At 37.7% G+C, this 13,443-nt stretch overlaps 1 protein-coding gene across 2 annotated transcripts; it reads right to left on the bottom strand.

Moving 5' to 3' along the window:
* Positions 1 to 221: 221 nt before the first annotated feature.
* On the bottom strand, positions 222 to 13,336 carry tspan33b (tetraspanin 33b). 2 transcript variants are annotated; one of them, XM_017418872.3, is made up of 8 exons: positions 13,096 to 13,334; positions 9,547 to 9,604; positions 8,967 to 9,094; positions 8,733 to 8,807; positions 5,085 to 5,180; positions 4,574 to 4,702; positions 1,842 to 2,003; positions 222 to 536 (listed from the first exon to the last, which is right to left on the bottom strand). In XM_017418872.3, exons 1-8 carry the CDS (start codon positions 13,189 to 13,191, stop codon positions 468 to 470), a joined length of 813 nt encoding a protein of 270 aa, XP_017274361.1. In that variant the 5' UTR covers positions 13,192 to 13,334; the 3' UTR covers positions 222 to 467. The 2 variants fall into 2 exon arrangements, with proteins under 2 accessions (XP_017274361.1, XP_037834030.1); XM_037978102.1 differs by lacking the exon at positions 8,733 to 8,807 and having other exon boundaries at positions 13,096 to 13,336.
* Positions 13,337 to 13,443: the final 107 nt, after the last annotated feature.

Below are 13,443 nucleotides of genomic sequence, written 5' to 3'. Positions count from 1 at the left end.
ATTTTTCATTCAACTAGCTTGATGCAAAAAAGCTCGGATGTATTGTGCTTCAGAAAGTGTGATGGCTTTAATAAAACAGCAGAGTTTAATGTTTACCATGCTTGCTTGACACAGAAATATAACTCCTAGAAAGACCTGCACAGCTGAGATTCAAGGCTAATCCCCACGTTACTGTTCAACCCACCTCGGATCAATAAACTGGATTTTGATGCAACTTTGTCATAAAACATATAATTAAATTTTATTAGCAAATGTATCCCATTTTTATATATATTTACAAGTCACCATCAATATAAACATTTAAAATCAGTACACACGTTCAGATATGTAGCTTTTGAGTAACTCAAATTGCATCAAACTAGTTTTCCTAAAGGCAACAGCAGAGTAGGAAAAGGATATGCACTCTTGATGAATTTGCACTTGTCAGAGGACTGTGGGTTCTTTTCTTCCTGCCTCCACCTCCGCTCTCAAAACACCGAGGTAATCTCATTTTGGATCTGAGAGATCAGGATCTGGGACAGCACAATGCCTGCAATCTAGAGGACAGCAGCAGCCACTTAAGATTTACAAAACAGACTCTTGATAACTGCAGCCTGTAATGAGCATCCCAAGGTTCCTCGGAAGGGTGTTTTAATTCTCATTTGGCACTGCGAGGACAGCATTTCAAAATTAGGACTGTTATGACTTGCAATTATTTAAGCTCATATTTACAGAACTAAAGCAGGATCTTATAGGGCTGATTATAAAGAATTATCTTCACAAAATGAGCATATTAGAAGGCAGCCAGAGTTTTAAATGGTGTTAGTTATTAAGAGTTTGATGTAACTTGTTCTTAAAATGTACTCTGCGTTTATTAAGAATATGCTCAAAAAACAACCAAGTAACCAGAAGACAAATGCAGCTGCTCTGATGGGGCTTAGAGATTCACTTCCTTCCTTGCAGACTCATTGGAGACCCAGTCAGACAGACTCAAGTGAATCAGATCAGACTAGCAATTCAGTAGCATGTATGGTGATGTAATGTGATAGTACTCCAATCATTTGACAAGTAAGTGAACTAATTATTTAAACACAGCTCCTGATAAGTGCCAAAATGATGGCATATTAACTTAGATCATAAAAAGACATACAGTATTGCTGTGGGATTTAAAGTGTGAAGTGCAGCAATTCTTCATGAGGAGGAGGAACTCTTCACCATTAATCCCTTTTAGAAACAATGTTATGTTATCACTCACAATCTTTTACTGAACTTGCAAATTAATCTATAATTTTAATCACATTGTGATAAATAATTTGCCATTAAAATCTCATTGCATTGTGCCTTGATATTGCGTGGTATATTCCTATATCTTAAATCACTTCTTCACCAGTAGTTCCCATTAACCCCGGCTGGCCCTTGCTGATTTATTTCACAATGTGATTTTTATTCAATTTTCCTTTTTTCTTCTTTTATACTGGGTAAAAGAATATTTATATAAGACAATCTGAACTTGAACAGGGAAATTATAAGTTCTCAAACTGAGGTTTAATTCCTACTTATGCAGTCTTTAGTTATTTCAGGATTTGTACAGGCTCCTGCTTTATGAAGTGCTGCTTTTACTATTTCACATCCAAATGCCTTTTGTGACTCTATGGCCTTCGAGTCAAAATAACCTGAAGTTACAAGGGCTTCAGGAGGGTAAAAGGTCCAGTCAATATGTTTGAGGCCTTTACTGACTTCTGTGATCTTATTTAGGACACGAATAGCATTTTTATCTCCGGTATGGGTCATTTATGGTAAAAGGTTACTGCTTGTTAGTGCACAACATACATTGACTACATGCATGTACAGTATGGGGTTACCTGAGGCAAGGCCAGACCCAGGGTGAGAGCCCCCACCAACAACAGATGAGACTCGATCCACATCACTGCTCGATCTGCACAGCCTGCCGAGTAGATTGACTTGTTTGCATCCAGGTATTTTTGGGTTTGAACTCCAAAACCACACATAGTGTTGATCACTGCCTGTATGTGTACAGCAAAAGGCAGAGAACATTAAAGCACATGATCTTTTCACGCTGCTCGTGTAATAAACAAAATATTTAGAACAAAAAGGAGGTTACTGAACATCAAGTTAACAGTTCAGTCACACACTTTTGGAAGACTGTTAGATCCCTGAAGCACGCAGGCATATAGCCCATGAATTTGCAGGAAGCTGCCAGAAGGTTGCAGCACTGTATCAGATCTTGTGTTGTTTAATTAATCTTGCTTTTCACCCATGTTGGAAAAGGTTGCTGTGATCCGTTTTCTGTGTAGTATGATGTTAAATCAATATTAGTGTGATGTCTCAACACGAACACTTTAGTTTCTTTGTTTGTTTGTTTTAAATCAGGGATGGCTTTTAAACTGGGCTGCCCTGTCTGTTTTTTCCTGATTTTATGTGCATCAAAAAAAATCTAGCATGCAGAATTTAATCAATTTTATGCATGTGTGGACAGCTTTGCATTTGATGCTTAAATATCATGAAACCTTTGTGAAATCCTCACTACCAGCTGGACTGTAAAAGCAGGTAATGCTACTACATTTGGTATATGAGAAAAATGAGAAAACCCAAAAATATCCATTGCATGTACAGTGTCTTCAAAAGTATTCATCTCTCTTCATAATCTTTCTAATTGGTTGCCTCATAACCTGTAATTCATTTCCACGAGCTTGGTTTATCTAACCACTGAATTGTTTTTGTCCATTCTTCATGACTAAACAGATCCAGCTCCTTCAGGTTCAATGGGTGCTGCTTGTGTCCAGCATTTTTTTTTTACATCAAACCAGAGATTTACAGTTGGATTGATATCTGAGCTTTGACTGAGTCTGGGCCATTCAGGGAGATTTAACTGGTTCTCATTAAACCAGTGGAATGTTGCATCAGCAGTGTGTTTAGGCTCGTTGTCCGGCTGGAAGGTGACCCTCTATCCCAGTCTCATCTCTCTGATCAGCTTCCCAGTCCTGCTGATGCAACACATCCCCACAGCATGAAGCTGTCACCACCATGCTTCACTGTAGGGATGGTGTCCTCAGCATGATGAGATGTAGTATAACTTGGATTTGCCTCAGACATGCTGTTGTCCTTGATGGCCTAAAAAAGGTTTGAGTTTAGTCTCATCTGACCAAGGCAATATTTCTCCACAAATACTTGAGGGATGAATGCTTTTGCAAGACACTGTATGTACATTACATTCCAGTTGGATTGCATCTCTGCCACATCATTTACTTTGTGTTGCATATAACTGGATTTATTCCAAAGACCAAACAATTGTAAAAACGGAGAAACGGTTTTCTGTTTATAAAATCTATGCTTGAATTTATTTGCAAATTATTAAAAATTGCACAGGTGCAGAAGACTGTAAACATTTCTCAAAAGGCTGCAGAAATGTTCATATCAGGTGAGAAGTTCTAGAAGAACTACTGTAGATCTGTAAATCCAAATTGCCTCACAAAACTACTGATGTTCAAACAACAAATTTCCAACTGGTCATTTTTAGGTTGCTGCCAAAGGAAAACAGGTTAGTCATGATCCCAGATGTGTGTATGGCAGTTGTGTCAGTTTCTGTCTGCAGATGTAGACATGCTGGTATCGCCTTCAGGCAAAAAACTGTAGCAGTTCTGACAAACCAGCGTCCACTTCCAGTGTCAACATAATACAAATGTTTTTGTCACAGTCAGGCAACAGTGGCTATGTTTTAACACAGACCATTAATTGTATGGTGTATAAATTTGAATTTTAATGGTTTGAATTTTTTTTTTTTCATTTCTCTATTATTCATCATCAATCACTGTCCTAGATGGAGTTATGAAACATCTAAAATGGTGATGTCTACATAGCAAATAAAGTGCAGATGCATTTTTGTCATTCACATGTGTTCCTATATGGTAAAGTAATCTTTTACTACCGTGTAAAAGTTTATAAACCATCTCTATTTTCTATAATGGAGGTGCTTCCAAAGAGGCAAAGAATAAAAAGTACTTCTTTGCTTCCAAGGAGTCAGAATTTCTGATAATCTTTTAAAGTGGTTTTGTTGAATAGTTCTCCAGGCTTTCTGAAGGTCTTTCACTTTGGCTGTTTTTTTTTTTTCAGCTCAGTTCTTGTACCTGACCATGACAATAAATTGTGTTAAAAATGAGGGATGCAGACAAGTGGATAACAAAAGACAACAAAAGGCGGGTTTAAAAAACTTCAGCAGATGAAGTTTCTGGGAATCGTGCTTTAGAATAATCCCTCGAACAGCAGGTCAGCTGCGTCATACTTCTGTACTACTGTAAGCCATGTTTTCAGCTAATAGTTCTTAGGAAATCACATTGTTGATGCTAAAGGACTTTCTTTTTTTTTGTCTGTCAAATTATGATACCTTTGGCACTTTTAAAAAAATGATTTTGAGCCATTTTTAATTTAAAAAATGGAATTGGAGACTGGAATTTAACCTTATTGGCTATTCTTGAAGCACTGTCTACTTGCTAGTGATTACTAGGTTTCATCCATTTTTACTTTTATTTTGATTTGCTTTTCCTATTTTTAAAAAGCAACACAAAAAAATCCTCACCTCTCCAGGGACTGGAGTGCAGCAGGAGTAAGGCACCCCACAGCGCTCCGAGTTGGGGTTTTCATGCGTACAATTAAAGTACAGGTTCCAAGACCAGTCCGTGTAGTTGTTCCACCCACAGCACTTGAACTAAGCAAAGAAGAGAGGAGATCAAAGCACAGGTAAATGGACTCATTTTGTCTTGGTCTGTACGGTGTGCATCCTGCCAGTTTGGACTTCTACCTCGGGAAAACCCAGGCTCACAGTTGGTGCCAGTATGTGCAGATGGAGAGGGAAAATCACACGAGGGATCCCACAGCGGTACAGGAAATGTATGTATGTTTGACTTGTCATGTGGAAAATGCTCACCAAGGCCAAAAATACATCAAAATAAGACCTAAAGCTCTGTGTGTTCTTCGCTTAGTGCTCAGACATATTTGATAAGTCAGTAGCCGTGATTAGTCTGAAGACTTGAGTGAGCTGGATGGCTGGAGACAGATGCACTTTATCAAAGTGGAATTGGCCAGAGCACCTCTTTCTGAATGTAATCCATCAGGTTCTGAAGATCCAGGTCATCCCTGTAGTGCACGATGGCTTTCTTCACAAACTTTCCAAAAGCATCTCTTGTCTATTAGAGAAAAAAAATGTAAAAATTTATGATCAGAAAAAAAGCTTTGATAAAACCATTTTCAAGTTTTTAAATAAATTAAGTTCCTAAATTATGAAGATTCATGAGGTTCCTGGCTCTGTTAATTACTGAGGGCCATTAATGGGATCTTGAAAAGTGTCTTTTGGTGTGACCTCCTTTCAGCTGATGCTGAAGAATTTCCATCAAAGATTCTAACAGATCATTGTAGGAACCAACATAACATTGTTTCCAACTAGTTGCCAGCCAAAGTAATTATAAGTAATCAGGTGACTTAATTTTGGATTATACAGACTGTTTTTATTCTATTTTTTTTAAATACTGTTTTAGTGTGTACATTGTCCCAGCTGCATACCTTTATTTTTCGAGGCCATCTCAGAACAGGTATATGAAACCACTTATGGTAAAAGGAATTGTATAAAAAGACAAAACCTGAAGGATTTCTGGACAATGTACTTTCCCCAATTAAAACATCCTATTTCTCAGCCTCTAAAGAAAAATGAGAGATGAAATTAAAATGCTTTAAAAAGTTCATTCTTTTAGTTTTAATGTAAATTGAAGCTTTACCTTGATGTTGTTCCAGTATTCAAAAAGCTAATATAAATACTTTGTGCACACTGAAAATGCTATTGTCAAATATGCAGTACAGCTGGAAACATAAAAACACACGAAATGCATTGAGTCATAATGACTTATGGATCTGAATGACATTTCATGCAGCATTAGTCGGTGCTCAGTGCTCCTCTTATATGAATATAGATAATGCATGGAAAATGGGAACACATAACACATCCTGTCTGCTTTGTAAAATCATCTTGTGAAATGCATCATACGACAGCAGCAAAAATACTGATAATAAAAACATGTGCTTTTCAAAATCATTGCATGAGATACTAAACAAACACAAAGTACACACGCATCTTTACACAGATTCATCGGCGGTCGATAACTCCTTGAACTCAGTCATTTGTTATTATAATGTAATTTTTATCAGCTACTCAGGAGCTGAAAAAACAAAAAGATGAGCTCTAAATAAAGTTATTTGATTTAATAGTCTGTAATGAGGAGTTCAAACTAAATGAAGTTAGTTAAAGCCTTAAAATAAATTCTTATATTTGCTCAGCTTTTACCGTTTATAAAATCTTTTAAATTTTATTTGAATTTTCACAGAGTAAACTTGCATTGTTACACATTTATTTATTCATTTATTTATAAATCAATATTTATCTTCAAGATTACAAAAGCACAGTGGATTAGGGTTTTCCATAATGAGTTCAAATGTAATAAATGCTAATAGAGGCACTCTATGCTAATAAGCCCCTGAACTTTAAAGTTTTATTAAACTCAAACTGAACCTCTGTGAGCTGTTTGCTAAAAGCTTTTCCAATCACACACAGCGTTGGAACAGTTTATGTTGATAAATACTATTATCCTGGAGTAGTTGAACTAAATTGTGTGAGAATGTTAGCATCACCCCCCAACTCTTTGCCTCCTTTTGTTTCCATGTGGCACGGGTGGCTTGTGGGCCTCTGAAGCCCACCGCCAAACTGTGTTATTAGCGACAAAGTCTCCTTAAAGGGATCTGTTGAAACGGAACATTTGGTTCCACTCTGAAGTGCCGAAGCATTTGAATCATTTAGCAAGGAAGGATGCTGGGAGGGTTGTTAAACTGCTCTGTTTAGCAGCAGGCAGTCCGAGCGCTGACAGAGAACACAGGGGAGAGGAGAGGTATTATCGGGAACCAGGCACCTTGCCACTACGCACTGATGTGAGGGAATGTTGCCACTGCTGGCTGTTGTATTTTTATTCTCAGTGGACACCTAATGGGATGCTACTGGAAGGGATAAGTGGATGAAAGGAAATACTTTCCCTGCTAGGGTTAGGAAGAAAAGTAGTTATCAAGATACTAAAATGTAAGTTAGAGCAAAAATTGGTCTTATTCTTTGTGTGTTGATGTTTAAATGAAGTAGTCAGTTAAAGATCGCTTTGTAAAAGCATTAGTTTACAAGATCACACAGAAAGAGCGAGAAAATCAATAAATAATGCAGCAGTCAAAAAATATAACTTTCTAGTATGAGTGGCTTTCCGGAAGCCAAGCTGTAAATGGAAGTTTAGCTTGTTTACGCTGCTCAGCACTAACGTGCTTTAAAAAAATATTAAATATTAAAATTTAAACATGTCTGCAAAAAAAAACATAATCAAGTGCAAACAAGTAAACATTTATGCAGAACAGAGCAGGCAGATAAATTGCCCAGTTTCAGGGATCCAAGGAGAAGAAAGTTTGATTGATGGGGTTTTTATTTGCGAAATAATTGGTGAGCACAGTGATGTGATTAACCAAAGTGTTCACTTGAACAGTGTGTGGTACAAAAAGAATACGGTTTCATTATTTCAGTCAGTCAAAAAAAAAACATAAAAAGGCATTTTCAAGTTGTATTAAAAGGTACTCTTTGCAAAAGTGTGGAAAAAAGGATTTTCTGAACTACATCAAATGGTGCCGTTTGAAAAGGTTTACTCCAGTAGTTTTCTTGATATACAATTCTAGAATGTGGTTTCACACTCCGTGAAATGAAGCACTTGGCAGAATTTGCCACAAAACAATATAAAAGCTTGAGTCGCACAATTGACCTCCATTAGGATGGCTATAGTCTGTATTGATAAACAAGTATGGCGGAATCAGACGAGAATAGAATCTTGGAAATGACCTTTAGGTGGAAATATAAGAGTAAATCTGCTGCTAAATGCGAAAGAAAAAAGAAAGAACAAATCAGACAACTTTTAGGAAAAACTATCAGGGATCAAGCAGGGAGGTGGAGACCCTGCATTCAAACAGACGAGGCTTTTGCAAAACTCCTTCCATACCAGTAAGTTTACCATTCCAATGTTTTTTTTTCCATTCTAGTCTAACCCTTAAATAATTTTACTCAACAAATAAGAGCATAAATACGTAAACAACCCATCACATTTGTCCGGTCACCGATAGCAGCATCCATGGAAGAGCTGCCTGTTCAGGAGAATCTATGTTCAGTCACTACAGCTGTTTCAGCAGGTAAACAAACACTGATTTTACTTACAACTTTTTAAATTGAAGAACACCTTAACCATCAATATAAGGAAAATATTGTGTGGGTTTTGTTTATTATCTTATGAATTTGCATTTGAATATTATTCTTTTACCGGCCTTTATGACTTTGCAATGAGTACCTTTACTAAAAAAAAAAAAGTGTCTCATTTCCACCACAAACAGTTGTATATCTCTTTGTTTCGTTTGTGTTTTGATTTCGCAGCAGACATCAAAACATTTCCCTGAAGAGCCTAAAGAAGTCGATGTGTGATTTCAAATGCTTGCCTTATTAAGTTGTATTGTTTATAAGTGTACAGAGAGTCTAAAAACTGTGTAAGACGACCCTAAATCAATGGCTGATGGCAGTGCTACTGTTAGGGAGTACTGGAGACTAAATGTAAGCTGAAAGTGGCATTACATTACAGAATAACTCAGCTGGAACACATAAATGTCTTTAAAGAGGCAGGTACCTGATCCGAGTAAAAGAAGCCCAGAACCGCTAAAGCCAGCTGAGTGAGGAAGACTAGCGTCAGGCAGAAGGAAAACTACAGAAAGAAATGGACCAAAAATATTAATCACAAGTGACAGATTTGCTGTCACACATTTGATGTGAAATGTTATTTCAGGTTCAGAGTAATTTTAGTTCCCATCCTGGAAGCAAAACATGCCACCAGTGTTAGTATTGTGTCTGTTTGGACTATTACCGTCTTGAGTAGGTGAATGTTCTCTCTGAGGGCTCCGATGCAGCCACAGAATGTGATGAAGAACATGACCACCCCGACCACAATTAGGATGACAGCTGGGTCGATCAGGAACGTGTCCCGCACCGTATCTGGCAGAGAGACGGGCAAACAACCTATGTTGAAAAAGCTGCTGTCCTCTTTTCAAACCTTTGCTTTCTGTTTTATTTTTCTACCCTCGTGTCACTCTGTCCAATCCACTGTTTACAATTACTGCCTCATCCTTTCCTACCCTGACAGTTAAAAACCATCAATGATGACTGAATATTAGAGGATTATGCACGATGCAGAGTTGTGATCACTGGGATTAATAACACGTTAATCTGTTTTTGTTGTCCTATAAATCAGAGATTAAATGCAACTAAGACAAACTAAGGATAAAAGCTAAAAATCACCCACTAAACTACAGTCAATGCAGACAAACTAAGTTGCATTTTTTTATTGTAAGCAGAATATTTTGAAATTATAAATCTTAGTTTGGTGTATTGTAGTTTGATTAATTTTAATTGTTGTGAATGTGAGGGGAATGTACATTTTTATGTACCTGTAGCCTTCTGGACTTTGGCGTAAACCCCAATTCCAACAATCAGCAAAGAGAAAACCTGCAAGACGACACAAGTTATTCTTCATACAGGTTTAAATGTGCTCTGTTTACATTAATATTCTCATGGTTGCTACAGCTGTCCTTGGATCTTTCAACATCAGGGATTTATAAATTGGCAACCAAGTGAATCAGAAAGTAGAAAATGAGCCAGGGCAGCAGTTTCAAGTTTATTCTGTGAATATTTGGCATCAACAATCTTTTTTTCCTCTCTATTTTCTGACGTTACATCCTGTAAATGAGATTAGGTTCACAAAAACAAGCCTTCCACCTTCGCTTTGCAGCCACAAGGTTGCTGGTTGTAACCTGGACAGTAATCTTTCTATGAGCAACATTTTATGAGCTTTCCCAGCTTTTCTCTGCCTGCTCAGCCCAGAGACATGCATGTTAAGTTTATTGGGCCGTAAATGTGAGTGTGCACGGTTATATGTCTTTCTGCATTAGCCTCGTCTGTGTCAGCCCTCTAAGCACCCCCTCTCCCTTCCACCCTCATAACACTAAATAGGACGCAGTACATATATTCAATAGTGTGCTAAGGTCTTAAGCCACTTCCTCACAATCATTTTATCTTAAATTTAAAGCTTTAAGTAAATTTTTAACATTCAGTGTTAATGTTGCTTTAATATGAAATATTGGATGGATGGATGGATTGATGGATGGATGGATGGATGGATGGATGGATGGATGGATGGATGGATGGATTGATGGATGGATGGATGGATGGATGGATGGAGTTATATGTATATGCAGAACACCTGTAGCCACGGAAACCATAATTTCATTTGTTTGTGATGAACAAACAGATGGATACCTTGGGGATAAAACCTAAAACATATGGGCCTTAGTTTTAATCATCTGAATTAAAACATTGTTGAAACAGAACTTCAAACCAAAGAAATCTTCTACCTGTGGTTTATAATGAAAACTTTTTTTTTCCCTTTTCCAGCAAGTTTACTGCGATTTACATATTTCTTGTACCACAAAGGTCAGTGTTAGTTGGAGAATTGTGCTTGTTGTTAGCAGAAGCTTTACACAGTCTTGTTTTCACTGATGGTTATGTAAAGTTGGGCTGTAAAGCTGCTGAGGGTGTAAGTTCACTTTAAGAAAATCCTCAGAGAAAATATTGAAGTGGGAGGAAAACAGGTGGTGTTGGTGCTTTTTGCTGACAACATTGTCAAGAATAATTTCCCGCTCTGTTTGATTCTTCACCTTACCTTTAATAGCAACCTGTTTAACCTGGTTTTTATTTTCAGCCTTCAGCTTCATGGCCATTTGTAGTAACTGTGTGTGTGTAAAAATGCTTTTATTTAATCCCAATAAACATGGATTTGTTTTGTTTATATTTAAAAAGCCTGTATCAGATTGCTGGAGGTCAGGAGGTATCACGGTCGGTGCTTTAATTAGACATTAAAGAGGTCTGCTTTGTGTTTGGCTGGCCTTCGTGTCCAATCCACATTTTAAGAACAAATTGTTACTTTTGAATCGTTTGTTTTACCCTTTTTGAATCAATAATGTACCTTGACCAGACAAAAGTTGCCGAAACAAAAGACAGGATGCTCATTTTCTTTGGAACAACTGTTGTCAAGGTTTTTCAAGGTTTTTATTTCTTTTAAGGGGTATTGTCTGTTTTTTTTAGTAGTGTTTTCACCAGCACCTCCATTTCATTTCCCACTATCTTGTTTTCCAGTGCCTGTGCATTTCTGAATACGGGTGGCATAGTGCATTTGCAAAGAGGCGACGCTCTTTCACAGCGAATGTATTCCAGCTCTGTTTTCAGGCTTTTCAATGGGATGAATCAGGCTTCTCCCTGCTGATTTTGTGCAGAGGTGAAAGCCAGCTGAACTGAGCTATGGGGACATGGGGACAAAGGCCTGATGGATTAGGGTTGCAGTGTTCACTTCTGAGGCTGTGTCTGATAAACAAAGTCAACACTGGCTTGTCTATGTATATGTGTGTGTGTGTGTGTGGCCGCTGATTGCCTCAGATCACAGTTAGAGTGCTGTACAGTGTTTTGCTCTCTTGCTGTTTTTGTCTTGTATTGGATGAACATTGATATAATGGAGATGTTGGGACTTGGTAGAGTTACAGATGTAATCTTGTGTGCTCAGGCAGTAATGCAGTCAGACAGTGTGGAAGTTAGAGTCCTAATTGTGTATCTTGGTCTGTGTGAAAACAACTACTGATGGAGAACTAAGTTCTGATGGACGGGTTACCAGTGTCCCCCCACGCGTCTTTATCTCGTTCTGTAACTGTCCCAGTTTTTTGGTTGTACCACAGCACTGTAGCTTGTTTAATTTAAGACTTCACAGTCTCTGGGAAACAAAAAAAAAAGAAAAAAAGAAAGCATTATTTAGGTTACAACCTCAGTCTATTTTGAGGCAGAAAGACCTATGATTGAAGCAGTAATGTGCAGGTTAAAGACCTTAGAGATTTAGACCAAGACTCACATGTTATGTATAAGTGACTGGATTGAACTGTTTCGGATCTCAGAAGTGTGTGTCAGTGTTTAACATTTGAAGTGAGATCATTTCAGATGGCCCCCACAGAAAATCAACCGTAGGAAACAAATATGGCTTTAACTTTATCAGTTTAACAGATATTGAGCTAAATTTGAAATAGTAGTAGCTCAGAGTGATTTACAGCAAATTCCCTGAAAGTGATATCTCACATTATTGCACGAGAATGTAACGTTGCGTAACGTTTTTTCAAGGTTTGACCAAACCGGTTACAACTCCTGTTAATTTATAACATAAGATGATCTTAGTATTAAATTCTGGGAAGAAAAGCAGCTGAGGATATATACATCCCTTCAAAGCAGGCTGGGTCTTTAATTTTTATTTTGCAGTGTAAAACGTCAAGTGATAATGATTGGATCAGCATGGAGAGTTTTTTTTTTTTTTTTCAAAAAAACATGAAGGGTACTAAGAACAGGTGAAAAAGTACTTTTTTTTAAGGTTAATTTAGCTACTCTTAGGCATTTTCACAGCTCTTTGTTATCTGGAGTAATGCCTCTCTTTGTATAAGTACTCATAGATAAAATTACAAACTCTAATTTTATGCAGATATTTTATAAAAGCACACTTTACATTTAATAATAGCTCTCAGACGCAGACTACTAGCAGAAATAAAGTTTCCAGGTGTTTTGTGCCTCACTATGAGTCAGTGTTCCACTTTGATAAGACTGCACCTCTCCACATTCGCTTCAGGGACTGAACGCCCATTTATAACTGTAGTGAACTTAAAATAGGTTGCAAAGGAAAGGCTGCATAAGCTCTTTGCAACAGAGGACTAGTTGCATTACATTTCTTCAATCATTATTCATAAGCTTTTTCTTTTTAAACCTTTTGCTGTTTTTTGAAAGCACTGATAGCGTGTGATTTGTATGCTCAAAAGTAGTTGGAACTTACAGTGTCCTGGGACAGCAGATCACTTTGTCAGTGCTGGTGAATGCTACTGAAGGAAAAAGTCCTTCGAAAGCTCAACTGCACTCACCCAAAATAAGAAGCTGAAGAAGAAGAGGAAATATCTGATCCATGGGTTGACAAAGGAGAATGTCTCGGCACGGTCCAGACTCACTTCTCTGTCCATCTTTTTGTTGATTTATTTAAATCTGACACATAAAGCTACACTGACTTTGACTTGAAAACAAGCCCCAGTTCCAGCCCCCCGCTGATCATACTGAGCCACCACGTCAATCTGTGATGAGATGGGTTGTTTGCATGCTGTGGGGGTGTCCAGCTGGCTGAAAAAAGGGGGTGTAGGTTTGTGATGCTGCCTTGCCATACTGGTCACACCCAGAATTACCTATGCAGGCTGACAGCTCAGATTACACAAAAATAA

This window comes from Kryptolebias marmoratus, linkage group LG11 (assembly GCF_001649575.2).
Source record: "Kryptolebias marmoratus isolate JLee-2015 linkage group LG11, ASM164957v2, whole genome shotgun sequence".
Lineage (NCBI taxonomy): Eukaryota > Metazoa > Chordata > Actinopteri > Cyprinodontiformes > Rivulidae > Kryptolebias > Kryptolebias marmoratus.
The sequence above is the reverse complement of the archived record's forward strand: the minus strand, read 5'-3'. Positions and strand labels throughout refer to the sequence as shown.